Source organism: Panulirus ornatus, chromosome 35 (assembly GCF_036320965.1).
Source record: "Panulirus ornatus isolate Po-2019 chromosome 35, ASM3632096v1, whole genome shotgun sequence".
Lineage (NCBI taxonomy): Eukaryota > Metazoa > Arthropoda > Malacostraca > Decapoda > Palinuridae > Panulirus > Panulirus ornatus.
The window spans coordinates 20,311,589-20,331,953 of record NC_092258.1 but is presented as its reverse complement, the minus strand read 5'-3'; the positions used below and the strand labels follow the sequence as shown (position 1 = coordinate 20,331,953).

Below are 20,365 nucleotides of genomic sequence, written 5' to 3'. Positions count from 1 at the left end.
GTATAGGTATGTATATTTACCTGTGTGGACGTGTATTTATATACATGTGTATGTGGGTGGGTTGGGCCATTCTTTCGTCTGTTTCCTTGCGCTACCTCGCTACCAAACTCAGTCACCAGCTTCTGCAGTTTCTCACATGAATCAGCCACCAGCGCTGTATCATCAGCTAACAACAACTGACTCTTTCCCCAAGCTCTCTCATCCACAACAGACGGCATACTTGCCCCTCTTTCCAAAACTCTTGCATTCACCTCCCTAACAACCCCATCCATAAACAAATTAAACAACCATAGAGACATCACACACCCCTGACGCAAACCTACATTCACTGAGAACCAATCACTTTCCTCTCTTCCTACACGTACACATGCCTTACATCCTCGATAAAAACTTTTCACTGCTTCTAACAACTTGCCTCCTACACCATATATTCTTAATACCTTCCACATAGGCATCTCTATCAACTCTATCATATGCCTTCTCCAGATCCATAAATGCTACTACATAAAAATCCATTTGCTTTTCTAAGTATTTCTCATACATTCTTCAAAGCAAACACCTGATCCACACATCCTCTACCACTTCTGAGACCACACTGCTCTTCGCCAATTTGATGTTCTGTACATGCCTTCACCCTCTCAATCAATACCCTCCCATATAATTTACCAGGAATACTCAACAAACTTATACCTCTGTAATTTGAGCACTCACTCTTATCCCCTTTGCCTTTGTACAATGGCACTATGCACGCATTCCGCCAATCCTCAGGCACCTCACCATGAATCATATATGCAATAAATAACTTTACCAACCAGTCAACAATACAGTCACCCCCTTTTTTAATAAATTCCACTGCAATGCCATCCAAACCCGCTGCCTTGCCGGCTTTCATCTTCCGCAAAGCTTTTACTACATCTTCCCTGTTTACCAAATCATCCTCCCTAACCCTCTCACTTTGGACACCACCTCGACCAAAGCACCCTATATCTGCCACTCTATCATCAAACACATTCAACAAACCTTCAAAATACTCACTCCATCTCCTTCTCACATCACCACTACTTGTTATCACCTCCCCATTAACCCCCTTCACTGAAGTTCCCATTTGTTCCCTTGTCTTACGCACTTTATTTACCTCCTTCCAGAACATCTTTCTATTCTCCCCCAAATTTAATGATACTCTCTCACCCCAACTCTCATTTGCCCTCTTTTTCACCTCTTGCACCTTTCTCTTGACCTCCTGCCTCTTTCTTTTATACATCTCCCACTCATTTGTATTATTTCCTTGCAAAAATAGTCCAAATGCCGCACTCTTCTCTTTCACTAATAATCTTACCTCTTCATCCCACCACTCACTACCCTTACTAATCTGCCCACCTCCCACGCTTCTCATGCCACAAGCATCTTTTGCGCAAGCCATCACTGCTTCCCTAAATACATCCCATTCTCCTCCACTCCCCTTACCTCCTTTGTTCTCACCTTTTTCCATTCTGTACTCAGTCTCTCCTGTTACTTCCTCACACAAATATCCTTCCCAAGCTCACTTACTCTCACCACTCTCTTCACCCCTCGAAGGCTCAGATTGGGGTGTCTAAATCGACGTGGATCTAACCAAGATGAGAAAAGATGTTTTGGTTCTGAGTGAAACGAAGCTTAAGGGTAAAGGGGAAGAGTGGTTTGGGAATGTCTTGGGAGTAAAGTCAGGGGTTAGTGAGAGGACAAGAGCAAGGGAAGGAGTAACACTACCCCTGAAACAGGAGTGGTGGGAGTATGTGATAGAGTGTAAGAAAGTAAGCTCTAGGTTGATATAGGTAAAACTGAAAGTGGATAGAGAGAGATGGGTGATTATTGGTGCAAATGCACCTGGGCATGAGAAGAAAGATCATGAGAGGGAAGTGTTTTGGGAGCAGCTGAGTGAGTGTCTTAGTAGTTTTGATGTACCAGACCTGGTTATAGTGATGGGTGATTTGAATGCAAAGGTGAGTAATGTGCCAGTTGAGGGAATAATTGGTGTACATGGGGTGTTCAATGTTGTAAATGGAAATGGTGTAGAGTTTGTTCATTTATGTGCTGAAGAAGGACTGGTGATTGGGAATACCTTGTCTAAAAGAGAGATGTATATAAGTATACGTATGTAAGTTGGAGAGATGGCCAGAGAGTGTTATTGGATTACGTGTTAAATGATAGGCGCGCGAAAGAAAGACTTTTGGATGTTAACGTGCTGAGAGGTGCAACTGGAGGGATGTCTGATCATTATCTTGTGGAGGCAAAGGTGAAGATTTGTAGAGGTTTTAAGAAATGAAGAATGTTGGGGTAAAAAGAGTGGTGAGAGTAAGTGAGCTTAGGAAGGAGACTTGTGTGAGGAAGTACCAGGAGAGACTGAGTACAGAATGGAAAAAGGTAAGAACAGAGGATGCAAGTGGAGTGGGGGAGGAATGAGATGTATTTAGGGAAGCAGGGATGGCTTGCGCAAAAGATGCTTATGGCATGAGAAGTGTGGGAGGTGGGCAGATTAGAAAGAGTAGTGAATGGTAGGATGAAGAAGTAAGAGTATTAGTGAAAGAGAAGAGAGAGGCATTTGGACGATTTTTGCAGGGAAATTATGCAAATGAGAGGGAGATGTGTAGAAAGAAGATGCAGGAGGTCAAGAGAAAGGTGCAAGAGGTGAAAAAGAGGGCGAAATGAGAGTTGGGGTGAGAGAGAATAAAAAGATGTTTTGGAAGGAGGTAAATAAAGTGCGTAAGGCGAGGGAGCAAACGGGAACTTCAGTGAAGGGGGCTAATGGGGAGGTGATAACAAGTAGTGGTAATGTGAGAGGGAGATGGAGTGAGTATATTGAAGGTTTGTTGAATGTGTTTGATGATAGAGTAGCAGATATAGGGTGTTTTCGTCAAGGTGGCGTGCAAAGTGAGAGGGTTAGGGAAAATTTTTTGGTAAACAGAAAAGAGGTAGTAAAAGCTTTGCGGAAGATGAAAGCCGGCAAGGCAGTGGGTTTGGATATATTGCAGTGGAATTTATTTAAAAAGGGAGTGGCTGTATTGTTGACTGGTTGGTAAGATTATTTGATATATGTATGACTCATGGTGAGGTGCCTGAGGATTGGCGGAATGCTTGAATAGTGCCATTGTACAAAGGCAAAAGGGATAAAAGTGAGTCCTCAAATTACAGAGGTATAAGTTTGTTGAGTATTCCTGGGAAATCATATGGGAGGGTATTGATTGAGAGGGTGAAGGCATGTACAGAGCATCAGATTGGGGAAGAGCAGTGTGGTCTCAGAAGTTGTAGAGGATGTTTGGATCGGGTGTTTGCTTTGAAGAATGTATGTGAGGAATACTTAGAAAAGGAAATGGATTCGTATGTAGCATTTATGGATCTGGAGAAGGCATGTGACAGAGTTGATAGAGATGATCTGTGGAAGTATTAAGAATATATGGTGTGGGAGGCTAGTTGTTAGAAGCAGTGAAAAGTTTCTATCAAGGATGTAAGGCATGTGTACGTGTAGGAAGAGAGGAAAGTGATTGGTTCTTAGTGAATGTAGGTTTGCGGCAGGGGTGTGTGATGTCTCCATGGTTGTTTAATTTGTTTAATGGACGGGGTTGTTAGGGAGGTGAATGCAAGAGTTTTGGAAAGAGGGGCAAGTATGCAGTCTGTTGTGAATGAGAGAGCTTGGGAAATGAGTCAGTTGTTGTTAGCTGATGATACAGCGCTGGTGGCTGATTCATGTGAGAAACTGCAGAAGGTGGTGACTGAGTTTGCTAAAGTGTGTGAAAGAAGAAAGGTGAGAGTAAATGTGAATAAGAACAAGGTTATTAGGTACAGTAGGGTTGAGGGTCAAGTCAATTGGGAGGTAAGTTTGAATGGAGAAAAACTGGAGGAAGTGAAGTGTTTTAGATATCTGGGAGTGGATTTGGCAGCGGATGGAACCATGAAAGCGGAAGTGAATCATAGGGTGGGGGAGGGGGCGAAAATTCTGGGAGCATTGAAGAATGTGTGGAAGTCAAGAACACTATCTCGGAAAGCAAAAATGGGTATGTTTGAAGGAATAGTGGTTCCAACAATGTTGTATGGTTGCGAGGCGTGGGTTATAGATAGTTGTGCGCAGGAGGGTGGATGTGCTGGAGATGAGATGTTTGAGGACAATGTGTGGTGTGAGGTGGTTTGATCGAGTAAGTAACGTAAGGGTAAGAGAGATGTGTGGAAATAAAAAGAGCGTGGTTGAGAGAGCAGAAGAGGGTGTTTTGAAATGGTTTGGTCACATGGAGAGAATGAGTGAGGAAAGATTGACCAAGAGGATATATGTGTCGGAGGCGGAGGGAACGAGCAGAAGTGGGAGACCGAATTTGAAGTGGAAAGATGGAGTGAAAGAGTTTCAGTGATCGGGGCCTGAACATGCAGGAGGGTGAAAGGCATGCAAGGAATAAAGTAAACTGGAACGATGTGGTATACCGGGGTCGACGTGCTGTCAATGGATTGAACCAGGGCATGTGAAGCGTCTGGGGTAAACCATGGAAAGTTGTGTGGGGCCTGGATGTGGAAAGGGAGCTGTGGTTTCGGTGCATTGTTACATGACAGCTAGAGACTGAGTGTGAACGAATGGGGCCTTTGTTGTCTTTTCCTAGCGCTAACTGGCGCACATGAGGGGGGGAGGGGGATGTTATTCCCTGTGTAGCGGGGTGGCGATGGGGGTGAGTAGGGGCAGACAGTGTGAATTGAGTGCATGTGTGTATATGTGTGTGTTTGTGTGTGTATATATATATGTGTGTACGTTGGGATGTGTGAGTGTGTATGTTTGCGTGTGTGGACTTGTGTGTGTGTGTGCATGTGTGTGGGGGTGGGTTGGGCCATTTCTTTCGTCTGTTTCCTTGCGCTACCTCGCAGGCGCGGGAGACAGCGACAAAGCAAAATAGTAATAAGAAAAAAAAAAGATATATATATATATATATATATATATATATATATATATATATATATATATATATATATATATATATATATATATATATATATATATATATAAGTTTGTTGAGTATTCCTGGTAAATTATATGGGAGGGTATTGATTGAGAGGGTGAAGGCATGTACAGAGCATCAGATTGGGGAAGAGCAGTGTGGTTTCAGAAGTGGTAGAGGATGTGTGGATCAGATGTTTGCTTTGAAGAATGTATGTGAGAAATACTTAGAAAAGCAAATGGATTTGTATGTAGCATTTATGGATCTGGAGAAGGCATATGATAGAGTTGATAGAGATGCTCTGTGGAAGGTATTAAGAATATATGGTGTGGGAGGCAAGTTGTTAGAAGCAGTGATAAGTTTTTATCGAGGATGTAAGGCATGTGTACGTGTAGGAAGAGAGGAAAGTGATTGGTTCTCAGTGAATGTAGGTTTGCGGCAGGGGTGTGTGACGTCTCCATGGTTGTTTAATTTGTTTATGGATGGGGTTGTTAGTGAGGTGAATGCAAGAGTTTTGGAAAGAGGGGCAAGTGTGAAGTCTGTTTGGGATGAGAGAGCTTGGGAAGTGAGTCAGTTGTTGTTCGCTGATGATACAGCGCTGGTGGCTGATTCATATGAGAAACTGCAGAAGCTGGTGACTGAGTTTGGTAAAGTGTGTGAAAGAAGAAAGTTAAGAGTAAATGTGAATAAGAGCAAGGTTATTAGGTACAGTAGGGTTGAGGGTCAAGTCAATTGGGAGGTGAGTTTGAATGGAGAAAAACTGGAGGAAGTGAAGTGTTTTAGATATCTGGGAGTGGATCTGGCAGCGGATGGAACCATGGAAGCGGAAGTGGATCATAGGGTGGGGGAGGGGGCGAAAATTCTTGGAGCCTTGAAGAATGTGTGGAAGTCGAGAACATTATCTCGGAAAGCAAAAATGGGTATGTTTGAAGGAATAGTTGTTCCAACAATGTTGTATATTTGCGAGGCGTGGGCTATGGATAGAGTTGTGCGCAGGAGGATGGATGTGCTGGAAATGAGATGTTTGAGGACAATGTGTGGTGTGAGGTGGTTTGATCGAGTAAGTAACGTAAGGGTAAGAGAGATGTGTGGAAATAAAAAGAGCGTGGTTGAGAGAGCAGAAGAGGGTGTTTTGAAATGGTTTGGGCACATGGAGAGAATGAGTGAGGAAAGATTGACCAAGAGGATATATGTGTCGGAGGTGGAGGGAACGAGGAGAAGAGGGAGACCAAATTGGAGGTGGAAAGATGGAGTGAAAAAGATTTTGTGTGATCGGACCCTGAACATGCAGGAGGGTGAAAGGAGGGCAAGGAATAGAGTGAATTGGAGCGATGTGGTATACCGGCGTTGACGTGCTGTCAGTGGATTGAATCAGGGCATGTGAAGCGTCTGGGGTAAACCATGGAAAGCTGTGTAGGTATGTATATTTGCGTGTGTGGACGCATGTATATACATGTGTATGGGGGTGGGTTGGGCCATTTCTTTCGTCTGTTTCCTTGCGCTACCTCGCAAACGCGGGAGACAGCAAAAAAAAAAAAAGAAATATATACATATATATATATATGTATATATATATATATATATATATATATATATATATATATATATATATATATTATCCATGGGGATAGGGGATTAAGAATACTTCCCACGTATTCCCTGCGTGTCGTAGAAGGCGACTAAAAGGGGAGGGAGCGGGTGGCGAAATCCTCCCCTCTCGTTTTTTTTTTAATTTTCCATAAGAAGGAACAGAGGGGGCCAGGTGAGGATATTCCAAAAAAGGCCCAGTCCTCTGTTCTTAACGTTACCTCGCTAACGTGGGAAATAGTGGATAGTTTAAAAGAAAAGAAAGAAAGAATATATATATATATATTTTTTTTTTTTTTTTTTTCCAAAAGAAGGAACAGAGAGGGGGACAGGAGAGGGTATTCCCTCAAAGGCCCAGTCCTCTGTTCTTGACGCTACCTCGCTATCGCGGGAAGTGGCGAATAGTATGAAAAAAAAAAAAAGAAAAAATATATATATATATATATATATATATATATATATATATATATATATATATATATATATATATATATATATATATATTACGTAATAATTACATCATCTGGGGAGATATAAGATAGAAATTTGTCAGTTGATATACCACGAAGAGATGTAGCTAGGTCGCCGTTTGGGAAAGAAGAGTTGTTTACCAAATGGCGTCTCCAACCAGTCGTTAGTCTCATATTACAAGAACAGTTGAGGAGACAAACTGTCTGCTAAAAAATATCGGAACAGATTTCAAGTATATGTATAGGGAAATATCTACCAAGATATTCATATCCTCAATAAGGCTAAAACTAGACTATGCTTCTCAGGTTTGGTCACCGTAGCTAAAGAAGCAGAAAGAGCTCATAGAGAAAGTCCAAAGGAGAGCAACAAAGATGATACAAGAATAAGAAAGTTGAGCTACGGGGAAAGGCTGGAGGCTTTACATTTACCCACATTGTAAGATAGAAGAGTGAGGGGTGACCTGATGACGACCTTTAAGAGACCTACGATATGGATCAAAAACAGTCCTCGGAGAGATGCAGGATAAAACATTAGGTACATAACATGATATTAAGGAAGAAGTTTGTAAATAAAAATGTAAGGAATTACTTGTATATGTGTGGTGGGACAGAGGACATGGATAATGTAGGAATCATACATAAATCTAAGAAGTTGTATGATGAAGAATGTACAAGGGATGAGATCCTACGAGAGGATAACTTCCTCCTCCATACAGTACAAATTTCATGACTTCAGAGACAGGCCCGGTCACCAGTCATCAGGGAATTAATGTAGTTGAGAAGCTGCTACAATCCATCTCTGCTCTATACCGTAGTGTGTTCTTCCTAGCGAGGTTGCTACACCGTAATTCGCTACCTGGAAGATTATTTTATAGACAGATATGTTCCACAGTGGCTGTAGTAAGTGAATCTTCAGGGATCCGCCTCATCTTGAGTGGAGAAACAGTGTTCTTACCCCCACCAAGCAAGAGATCTAGCAGGTACTCGCGTCTCTGGCTCTCTTAGAGAAGTAATTTATCAACTTTCAAGACTTCCTTTTTCACCAAACATTTCACAATTTGATATACTTTCTTTATTTCTTTGTTTCACAGCAAGTGAAGATGACAAGTGATCACATGTCACGTGTAAGTGACATAGGGGGAGTACTGTTACAGTACTTACGAGTTGCAGTCTATTTCTGGTACCGATACCATGAAGATGTCCAGCCTCGTCAGGCGCGAGTCCACACACTCAGAGACCACAAGAAGCAGGTGAGTTTCCATCAAAACTTTGATTCCGTTCAGTGATGCACTTCTATGATGCATGCTTTTAGCCGGCAATAAACTAGTAAGCCTCTCTTACTCCCGCAAGTTAGAGACATTGAAGGAATGTTCAGTCTCTCACTCATTATACTTTACCTCAGACTATCTCTACACCTTACTGGAGCAAATCTTCCTGGTTGGAGCAAATTTTGAAAATCTTAACTGTTTCATAATTGTTATTTCCATCTTAACTGTTTCATAATTGTTATTTCCATCTTAATTGTTTCATACTTAATTGCTATTTCCATTTCATTTACCTTTTCTATACTAATTCCATTTTCTTCTACTTCCTTACTGTTTTAATGTTTCCGTATATTTTTCTTGGCATATTTGTCTTCTGAGAAAACTTTTGTTTTCTGCTTGTATCACGTTAAACTCCGCTCCCATGTACACGAGGTAGATCAAGTGCACGTATCAGAACTGTAGTGATGAAGCCATGCACACTACGAGAGTCTTACTCACTCATTTTACACAGTTAAGTAAATTATCAGGTGAGACCAAGATATGTATCCACACTTTCATCATAACACATGAAGTTCACATAACACTGTGTAACACAATGATTGTTCCTGGGTTGTAAATGTTATTTCCTAATTATTTATCCGTAAAAAGTAGAGAAAAAGTTCATCATTCCCTTCAAACTTTGCTTTAGTGACCAGGACTGTGATATTTTGTGACCAGGAATAATATTTTGTGACCTCCCCATAATATGACCTTTCGTTGTTCTATCACCAAATTATGCCCTCTGTTTACTCTTATTCACATTATGTCCTCTACTTGTTCTATCTCCACATTATATCCTCTTCTTGTTCTATCTCCACATTATATCCTCTTCTTCTTCTATCTCCACATTATGTCCTCTTCTTGTTCTATCCCCACATGATGTCCTCTGGTTGCTCTATCCCCACATCATGTCCTGTGGTTGGTCTAGCCCCACATTATGTCCTCTGATTGTTCTATCCCCACATCATGTTGTCTGGTGCTCTATCTCCTTATCATGTCATATGGTTGTTCTATCACCACATAATGTCCTCTGGTTGCTTTATCCCCACATTATGTTCTTTGATTGTTATATTTCCATGGTATGTCCTCTGGTTGCTTTATCCCCACATTATGTCCTTTGATTGTTATATTTCCATGGTATGTCCTCTAGTTGCTCTATCTCCATATTAAGTTCTCTGGTTCCTCTATAACCACATTATATTCAGTGGTTGTTTTATTCCCAGATTATGTCCTCTGGTTCTTCTATCCCCGCATTATGTCTTATGGTTGTTCTATCTACGCATTATGACCTCTGGTTGTTCTTTGCTCGTCGTTGTCTCCCGCGTTAGCGAGGTAGCGCAAGGAAACAGGCGAAAGAATGGCCCAACCCACCCACATACACATGTATATACATACACGTCCACACACGCAAATATACATACCTATACATCTCAACGTATACATGTATATACACACACAGACATATACATATATACACATGTACATAATTCATACTGTCTGCCTTTATTCATTCTCATCGCCACCCCGCCACACATGAAATGACAACCCCCTCCCCCTTAATGTACGCGGGGTAGCGCTAGGAAAAGACAACAAAGGCCAAATTCGTTCACACTCAGGCTCTAGCTGTCATGTAATAATGCACCGAAACCACAGCTCCCTTTCCACATCCAGGCCCCACAGAACATTTCATGGTTTACCCAAGACGCTTCACATGCCCTGGTTCAATCCACTGACAGCACGTCGACCCCGGTATACCACATCGTTCCAATTCACTCGATTCCTTGCACGCCCTTCACCCTCCTCTATGTTCAAGCCCCGATCACTCAAAATCTTTTTTTTCGCTCCATCTTTCCACCTCCAATTTGGTCTCCCACTTCTCCTTGTTCCCTCTACCTCCGACACATATATCCTCTTCGTCAATCTTTCCTCACTCATTTTCTCCATGTGACCAAACCATTTCAAAACGCCCTTTTCTGCTCTCCCAACCACACTCTTTTTATTACCACACATCTCTCTTACCCTATTATTACTTACTCGATCAAACCACCTCACACCACATATTGTCCTCAAACATCTCATTTCCAGCACATCCACCCTCCTGCGCACAACTCTATCTATAGCCCACGCCTAGCAACCATATAACATGGCTGGAACCACTATTCCTTCAAACATACCCATTTTTGCTTTCCGAGATGACGTTCTCGACTTCCACACATTCTTAAACGCTCCCAGAACTTTCGCCCCCTCCCCCACCCTATGATTCACTTCCGCTTCCATGGTTCCATCCGCTGCCAAATCCACTCCCAGATATCTGAAACACTTCACTTCCTCCAGTTTTTCTCCATTCAAACTTACCTCCCAATTGACTTGACCCTCAACCCTACTGTACCTAATAACCTTGCTCTTATTCACATTTATTCTTAACTTTCTTCTTTCACACACTTTACCAAACTCAGTCACCAGCTTCTGCAGTTTCTCACATGAATCAGCCACCAGCGCTGTATCATCAGCGAACAACAACTGACTTACTTCCCAAGCTCTCTCATCCACAGCAGCCTGCATACTTGCCCCTCTTTCCAAAACTCTTGCATTCACCTCCCTAACAACCCCATCCATAAACAAATTAAACAACCATGGAGACATCACACACTCCTGCCGCAAACCTACATTCACTGAGAACCAATCACTTTCCTCTCTTCCTACACGTACACATGCCTTACATCCTCGCTAAAAACTTTTCACAGCTTCTAACAACTTGCCTCCCACACCATATATTCTTGATACCTTCCAAGGAGCATCTCTATCAATTCTATCGTATGCCTTCTCCAGATCCATGAATGCTTCATACAAATCCATTTGCTTTTCTAAGTATTTCTCACATACATTCTCCCAAGCAAACACCTGATCTACACATCCTCTACCACTTCTGAAACCACACTGCTCTTCCCCAATCTGATGCTCTGTACGTGCCTTCAACCTCGCAATCAATACCCTCCCATATAATTTCCCAAGAATACTCAACAAAGTTTTACTCTGTAATTTTAGCACGCACTTTTATCCCCTTTGCCTTTGTATAATGGCACTATGCAAGCATTCCGCCAATCCTCCGGCACCTCACCATGTGTCATACATACATAAATGACCTTACCAACCAGAGAGCGTTATTGGATTACGTGTTAATTGATAGGCGCGCGAAAGAGAGACTTTTGGATGTTAATGTGCTGAGAGGTGCAGCTGGAAGGATGTCTGATCATAATCTTGTGGTGGCGAAAGTGAAGATTTATAGAGGTTTTCAGAATAGAAGAGAGAATGTTGAGGTGAAGAGAGTGGTGAGAGTAAGTGAGCTTGGGAAGGAGACTTGTGTGAGGAAGTACCAGGAGAGACTGAGTACAGAATGGAAAAGGGTGAGAACAAAGGAGGTAAGGGGAGTGGGGGAGGAATGGGATGTATTTAGGGAAGCAGTGACGGCTTGCGCAAAAGATGCTTGTGGCATGAGAAGCGTGGGAGGTGGGCAGATTAGAAAGGGCAGTGAGTGGTGAGATGAAGAAGTAAGATTATTAGTGAAAGAGAAGAGAGAGGCATTTGGACGATATTTGCAGGGAAATAATGCAAATGAGTGAGAGATGTATAAAAGAAAGAGGCAGGAGGTCAAGAGAAAGGTGCGAGAGGTGAAAAAGAGGGCAAATGAGAGTTGGGGTGAGAGAGTATCATTAAGTTTTAGGGAGAATAAAAAGATGTTTTGGAAGGAGGTACATAAGACGAGGGAACAAATGGGAACTTCAGTGAAGGGCGCTAATATGAAGGTGATAACAAGTAGTGGTGATGTGAGACGGAGATGGAGTGAGTATTTTGAAGGTTTATTGAATGTGTTTGATAATAGAGTGGCAGATATTGGGTGTTTTGGTCGAAATGGTGTGCAAAGTGAGAGGGTTAGGGAGAATGATTTGGTAAACAGAGAAGAGGTAGTAAAAGCTTTGCAGAAGATGAAAGCCGGGAAGGCAGCAGGCTTTGAATGGTATTGCAGTGGAATTTATTAAAAAAGGGGGTGACTGTATTGTTGACTGGTTGGTAAGGTTATTTAATGTACGTATGACTCTGGTTGTTCTATCCCCACATTATGTCTTCTGGTTTCTCTGTCCGCATACAATGTCTCCTGGTTGTTCTATCCCCACATTATGTCCTCTGGATATTCTATCCTCAGAATGTGTCAAATAATTCTCTATCCCCACATCATTTCTTAAGGTTGTTGTATTCCCATACTATATCCTCTGGTTGCTCTATCCCCACATTATGTCCTTTGATTGTTCTATCCCCACGGTATGTCCTCTGGTTGCTTCATCTCCACATTATGTCCTTTGGTTGACCTATCCCCGCATTATATCTTCTATTTTTCTATCACCATATTATGTCCTGTGGTTGCTCTATCCCCACATTATATCCAGTGGGTGTTCTACTCCACATTGTGTCCTTTGATTGCTATTTCCCCATATTATGTCCTCCGGTTGCTATATCTCCACATTATGTCCTCTCGTCGCTCTATCCCCTCATTAGGTCCGTTGGTTGCTTTCCTCCCACATTATGTCCTCTGGTTGTTCTATCCCCACATTACGATGTCTGGTTGCTCTCTCTCCACATCATGGTCTCTGCTTTATGTATCCCCAGATTATGTCCTCTGGTTGCTCTACCCAACATCATGTCCTCTGATTGCTCCATCCCCACAAGATATCCTCTGGTTGCTCTATCCCCACATTATGTCCTCTGGATGTTGTATCCCCATATTATGTCATGTGGTTGTTTTATCCCCACATTGTGTCCTTTTGTTACTCTATCCCCACATCATGTCCTCTGGTTGCTCTATCCCCACAAGATATCCTCTGGTTGCTCTATCCCCATATTATGTCATTTGGTTGTTCTATCACTACATTATGTCCTCTGGTTGCTCTATCCCTCCATCATGTCCTTTGGTTGCTCTATCTCACATCATATCCTCTGGTTACCTATCCTAATATTATGCCATCTGGTTGTTCTATCACCACATCATGTCCTCTGGTTGTTCTATCCTCATATTATGTCCCCTGGTTGTTCTATGCCTACATTATGCCTTCTGGTTTCTCTATATCCAAGATCTGTCCTCTGGTTGTTCTGTCCCCTCATTATGTCCTCTGGTTGCTCTATACCCACACTATGTCCTTCAGTCGCTCTGTCCCCAAATTATGTCCTCTGGTTGTTCCATCCCCACATTATATCCTCTCTTTGTTCTATTCCCATATTATATCATCTGATTACTCTATCCCCATATCATGACCTCTGGTGGTTCTATCCTCAGATTATATCCTCTAGTTGCTCTGTACTCACATTATGTCCTCTGGTTGCTCTATCCTCACATTATATCCTCTGGTAGCTCTACCCCCATATTATATACTCTGGTTGCTCTATTCCTATGTTATGTCATCTGGCTGTTCTAATCCCACATTATGATATATGGTTGCTCTATACCTTCACTATGTTCTCCGTTTTTTCTATCCCCCACATTATGTCCACTGGTTGTTCTATCCCTACATTATGTCCCCTGGTTGATCTATCCCATTATTATGTCCTGTGGTTGTTCTAGACCAACACTATGTCCTCTGGCTGCTTTATCCTCACATTTAATCTTCCAAATGCTCTATCCCCACATTTCGTCCTCTGTTCGCTCTATCCCCACATTCTGTCCTCTGATTGCTCTATTCCTATATCATGTCCTCTGGTTGCTCTATCTCCACATTATGATGTTTGGTTGCTCTATCCCCATATCATGTCCTCTGGTTTTTCTATCCTCACATCATATCCTCTGGTTGTTCTGTCCCCACATTATGTCCTCTTGTTGCTCTATCCACATATTATGTCCTCTGGTTACTCTATCCCGATATTATGTCATATTCTTGTTCTATTGTCACATTATGTCCTCTATTTGCTCTATCCCCACATTATGTCCCCTGGTTGTTCTATCCCCACATTATGTCCTCTTGTTGTTCTATACCCACATTATATCCTCTTGTTGCTCTATCCCCACATCATGTCCTCTGGTTACTCTCTCCCCACACTATGTCCTCTGGTTGCTCTATCCCCTTGTTATATCATCTGGTTGTTCTATCCCCACATTACCTCATCTGTTTGTTCTATCCACTCATAATGTCCTCTGTTTGTTCTATCTCTAAATATGTCCTCTGTTTGCTTTATATCTACATTATGTCCTCTACTTGCTCCATCTCCAGATTATGTCCTCTGGTTGATCTATCTCGAAATTATGTCTTTTAGTTGTTCTATTTCCTCATTAGGTCCTTTGGTTGCTCTATACCTACACTATGTCCTCTGGTTGTTCTATCCCCACATTATTTCATCTGGTTGCTCTATCCCGATATTTGGTCGTCTGTTTGCTCTATCTCTACACAATGTCTTCTAGATGTTCTATCCAAACGTTATCTACTCTCATTGTTCTATCCCGACATTATGATATCTGATTGTTCTATTCCCACATTATGTCCTCTGTTTGTTCTATCCCCACATTAAGTCCGCTGTTTCTTCTCCCTCCACATTATGTCCTCTGGTTGCTCTTTCTCCATAATATAGCCTCTGGTTGTTCTATATCCACACTATGTCCTCTAGTTGTTCTATCCCCTCATTATATCCTCTGGCTGTTCTAACCCCACATTATGTCCTGTGGTTAATTTATCCCCATATTTTGTCGTCTGGTCGCTCTATCCCCACATTATGTCCTCTGGCTGCTCTATTCCCATATGTCCTCTCGTTGTTCTATCCCCATAATGTGATATCTATTTGCTCTATGCCCTCATTATATCCTCTGGTTGTTCTATCCCCTCATTATGTCGTCTGGTTGTTCTATCCCCATTTTATGAACTCTGGTTCCTCTATCCCCACAATATGTCGACTGGTTGGTCTATCCCCATATTATGTCCTCTGGTTGCTCTGTCCCGATATTATGTCCTCTGGATGCTCTATATCTGCATTATGTTCTCAGGTTTTTCTATTCAGATGTTATGGCCTCTCGTTGTTCTATCCCCACATTATGCCCGCTGGTTGTTTTATCCCACGTTTTGTCCTCTGTTTGTTCTATCCCCACAATATGTCCTTTCGTTGTTGTATCCCCACATTATGTCTTCTGGTTCCTCTATCCTCAACCATGTCCTTTTGTTGCTCTATCCCTCAATTTATGTCATGTGGTTGCTCTATCCCCATATTGAGTCCTCTGGTTATTCTATCCCAACATTATGCCTCTGGTTATTTTATCTAAATGTTATAGCCTCTCATTGTTCTATCGCCAAAATATGTCCTCTGGTTTTTCTATCCGCAGATTATATCGTATGGTTGCTCTATCCACACATTATGTCCTCTAGATGCTCTATCCCGATATTATATAAGCTAGATGTTCTATTTTTACATTAAGTCCTCTGGTTGTTCTATTCAAATGCTATGGCCTCTCGTTGTTCTTTCCTCACATTATGTCCTCTTTTTGTTCTATCCTCACAATATGAACTTTCATTGTTCTAGCCCCAAATTATGCCCTCTGTTTGCTCTATCCCCATCTTATGACCTATGTTTCTTCTATTCCCACATTCTGTCCTCTGGTTGTTCTATCCAAATGTTATGGCCTCTTGTTGTTCTGTCCCCACATTATGTCCTCTGTTCTATCCCCACAATATGACCTTTCGTTGATCTATCCCAAAGTTATGCCCTATGTTTGCTCTATACCCACATAATGTCCTTTACTTGTTCTATCTCCACATCATGTCCTCTGCTTGCTCTATCGAAAACATTATGCTGTGTGGCTGTTCTATCCCCACATTATGTCCCCTGGTTGTTTTATCCCCACATTATGTCCTCTTGTTTTTCTATCCCCACATTATGCCCTCTGGTTACTCTATCCTCACATCATGTCCTCTGTTTGCTCTATCCCCACATTATGTCTTCTGGTAGCTCTATCCCCTTGTTATATCATCTAGTTGTTCTATCCCCACATTATGTCCTCTGTTTGTTCTATCCACACATTATGTCCTCGGTTTGTTCTATCCACACATTATGTTCTCGGTTTGTTCTATCCCCAAATATGTCCTCTGGTTGCTCTATCTTCACATTATGTCCTCTATTTGTTCTATCTCCACATCATGTCCTCTGGTTGCCCTATCCAAGCATTATGTCCCCTGATTTTTCTATCCCTATATTATGTCCTCTGGTTGACCTATCTTGAAATTATGTCCTCTAGTTATTATATTCCCTCATTATGTCCCATGGTTGCTCTATACCCACACTACGTCGTCTAGTTGTTCTATCCCCACATTATGCCCTCTGGCTGTTCTCTACCCACATTATGTCCTCTAGTTGCTCTATCCAGATATTAGGTCCTTTGTTTGCTTTATCCCTACATTATGTCCTCTGGATGTTCTATCCTAACGTTATGTTCTCTCATTGTTCTATTCCCACATTATGATATCTGGTTCTTCTATTCCCACATTATGTCCTCTGTTTGTCCTATCCCCACATTATGTCCTCTGGCTGCTCTTTCTTTACATTATGTCCACTGGTTATGCTATTTCCACCTTAAGTCCTCTGGTTGCTCTATCACCTCATTATATTTTCTGGTTATCTTAGCCCCACATTATGTCCTTTGGTTACCGTATCCCCACATTATGGCCTCTGGTTGTTCTATCCCGACATTATCTCCTCCGGATGCTCTATCCTCACATTATGTCCTCTGGTCGCTCTATCCCCATATTATGTTTATCTGGTTGCTCTATTCCTAGATTATGTCCTCTAGCTGTTCTAACCCCATACTGTGATATCTGGTTCCTCTATGCCCTCATTATGTCCTCTGGTTGTTCTATCCCCACACTATGTCCTCTGGTGGCTTTATGCCCTCAATATGTCCTCTGGTTGCTCTATTCCCACAATATGTCGTCTGGTTGCTCTATCCAGATATTATGTCCTCTGGATGCTCTATATCTACATTATGTCTTCTGTTTTTTGTATCCAAATGATATGGCCTCTCGTTGTTCTATCTCCACATTATGTCCGCTGGTTGTTCTATCCCACTTTATGTCCTCTGGTTGTTCTATCCCCAAATTATGTCCTCTGGTTGCTCTATCCCCTCATTATGTCCTCTGGTTGCTCTATCCCCACATTATGTCCCCTGGTTTTTCTATCCCCACTTTATGTTCTCTGGTTGTTCTATCTCCACATTATGCGCTCTGGTTGCTCTATCCACACATCATGTCCTTTGGTTGCTCTACCACTACATTACGTTCTTTGGCTGCTCTACCCCCATTTTATGTCATCTGGTCGTTCCATCACCACATTATGTCCTCTAGTTGCTCAATCTCCACATTATGTCTCGTGGCTGTTCTATACTCACATTATGTCCTCTGGTTGCTCTATCTTCATATCATGTCCTCTGGTTGATCTATCCTCTCATTATGTCCTTTGGTTGCTCCATCCCCATATCATATCCTCTGGTCGTTTTATCCCCGCGTTACATACTCTGGTTATTTTATCTTCACATTAAGTCCTCTGGTTGCTCTATCCTCACATCATGTCCTCTTGTTGCTCTATCCCCATATTATGTCATCTGGTTGGATCTATCACCATATTATGTCCTCTGGTTGCTCTATCTACACATTATGTCCCCTGCTTTTTCTGTCCCCATATTATGTGGTCTGGTTGCTCTATCTCGAAATTATGTCCTCTAGTTGTTCTATCCCTTCATAATGTCGCCCGGTAGCTCTATACTCGCATCATGTCGTCTGGTTGCTCTATCCCCACGTTATGTCCTCTGGTTGTTTTATCACCAGATTCTGTCCTCTAGTCGCTCTATCCCTACATCATATCTTATTGTTGCATTATCCCTACATTATATCCTCTGGTTCTTCTGTCCTCACAATATGTATTCTGGTAGATCTATCCCCACATTATGTCCTCTTATTACTCTATCCCGATATTAGGTCCTCTGGTTGCTCTATCTCTACACTATGTCCTCTGGTTCTTCTATCCAAACTTTATGCCCTCTCGTTCTATCCCCACATTATGATGTCTGGTTGTTCTAATCCCACTTTATGTCCTCTTTTTGTTCTCTCCCCACATTGTGTCCTCTGGCTGCTCTGTCTCCATATTATGTCCTCCGGTTTTTCTATCTCAACATTATGTCCTCTTGTTGTTCTCTCTCAACATTATATCCTTTGGTATTCCTAACCCACATTATGTCCTCTTGTTGCTCTATCCTCACATTTTCCTCTAGTTGCTCTATCCCGACGTTTTGTCCTCTGGTTGCTCTATCCCCACATTATGTCCTCCGGATGCTCTATCCCCACAATATGTCCTCTGGTCGGTCTATCCCCACATTACGACCTCTGGTTGCTCTATGGCTTCATTATGTCCTCTGGTTTCTCTATCCCCACATTATTTTTTCTGGTTGTTCTATCCCCACATTATGTCCTCTGGTTGCTCTATCCCCATATCATGTCCTCTGGTTGCTCTATTCCCACGTTATGTCCTCTGGTTGCTATATTCCGATATAATGTCCTCTGGTTACTTTATCTCTACATTATGTCCTGTGGTTGTTCGATCCAAGTGTTATGGCCTCTCGTTGTTCTATCAACACATTATGTCCGATGGTTGCTCTATCTCCACATTATGTCCTCAGGTTGTTTTATCCCCACAATATGTCCTTTCGTTGTTTTATCCCCACATTATGCCCTCTGTTTGCTCTATCCCCATATCATGACCTCTGTTTGTTCTTTCCCCACATTATGTCCTGTGGTCGTTCTATCTCCACATTATGTCATCTGGTTGCTCTATCCCCACATTATGTCGTCTGGTTGTCCTATTCCCGGATTATGTCCTCTGGTTGCTCTATCTTCACACCATGTCCTCTGGTTGCTCTATCCCTCACATTATATCCTCTGGTTGCTCTATCCCCATATCATGTCCTTTGTTTATTCTATCCAACATTATGTTCTCTGGTTTTTCTATCCCCACATTATGTCCCTTGGTTGCTCTATCCCCTCATTATGCTGTCTGGTTGCTCTACCCCTGTATTATGTCCTTTGGGTATTTCATCCCCTCATTATGTCCTCTAGTAGTTCTATCCCGACATTATGTCCTCTAGTTACTCTATCCCGATATCATGTTCTCTGGATGCTCCATCTCTACATTATATCGTTTAGTTGTTCTCTCCAAATGTTATGACCTTTCATTGTTCTATCCCCACATTATGTCGTCTGTTTGTTCTATCCCCACAATATGTCCTTTCGTTGTTCTATCCCCACATTATGACCTTTGTTTGTTCTATCCTCACATTATAACCTCTGATCGCTCTATCTCCACATTTTGTCCTCTGGTTGCTATATCCCCACACTATACTGTCTGGTTATTCTATCCATACATTATGTCCTCTTGCTATTCTATCCCTACATTATGTCCTCTGGTTCCTCTATCTCCAAATAATGTCGTCGGGTTGTTCTATCCCCAGATTATGCCCTCTGGTTATTCTATCCCCACATTATGTCCACTGGTTATTCTATCTCCACATTATGTCCTCTGGTTTATATATCTCTACAGTATGTCCCCTGGTTGCTCTATTTCCATATCATGTCCTCTGGTTGCTCTATCTTCACATTATGTCCACTGGTTGTTCTGTCTCCACATTATGTCCTCTGGTTTATATATCTCTACAGTATGTCCTCTGGTTGCTCTATCCCCATATCATGTCCTCTGGTTGCTCTATCCCCACATTATGTCCTCTGGTTGCTATATCCCGATACAATGTCCTCTGGATACTCTATCTCTACATTATGTCCTCTGGTTGTTCGATCCAAATGTTATATCCTCTCGTGGTTCTATCTCCATATTATGACCAATGGTTGCCCTATCCCCACATTATGTCCTCAGGTTGTTCTGTCCCCACAGTATCTCCTTTTCGTTGTTTTATCCCCACATTATGCCCTCTGTTTGCTCTATCCCCACGTTATGACCTCTGTTTGCTCTATTTCCACATTATATCCTCTAG

General features: G+C 42.1%; 1 protein-coding gene across 1 annotated transcript in view; it reads left to right on the top strand.

Moving 5' to 3' along the window:
- The window catches only part of LOC139760210 (uncharacterized), a 554,062-nt gene that overhangs the window by 122,399 nt on the left and 411,298 nt on the right, over positions 1–20,365 (top strand). Inside the window, exon 5 of the mRNA XM_071683144.1 lies at positions 8,098–8,256. Within this exon, the coding sequence (XP_071539245.1) occupies positions 8,098–8,256 (159 nt within the window). The remainder of the gene's footprint in view (positions 1–8,097; positions 8,257–20,365) is intronic.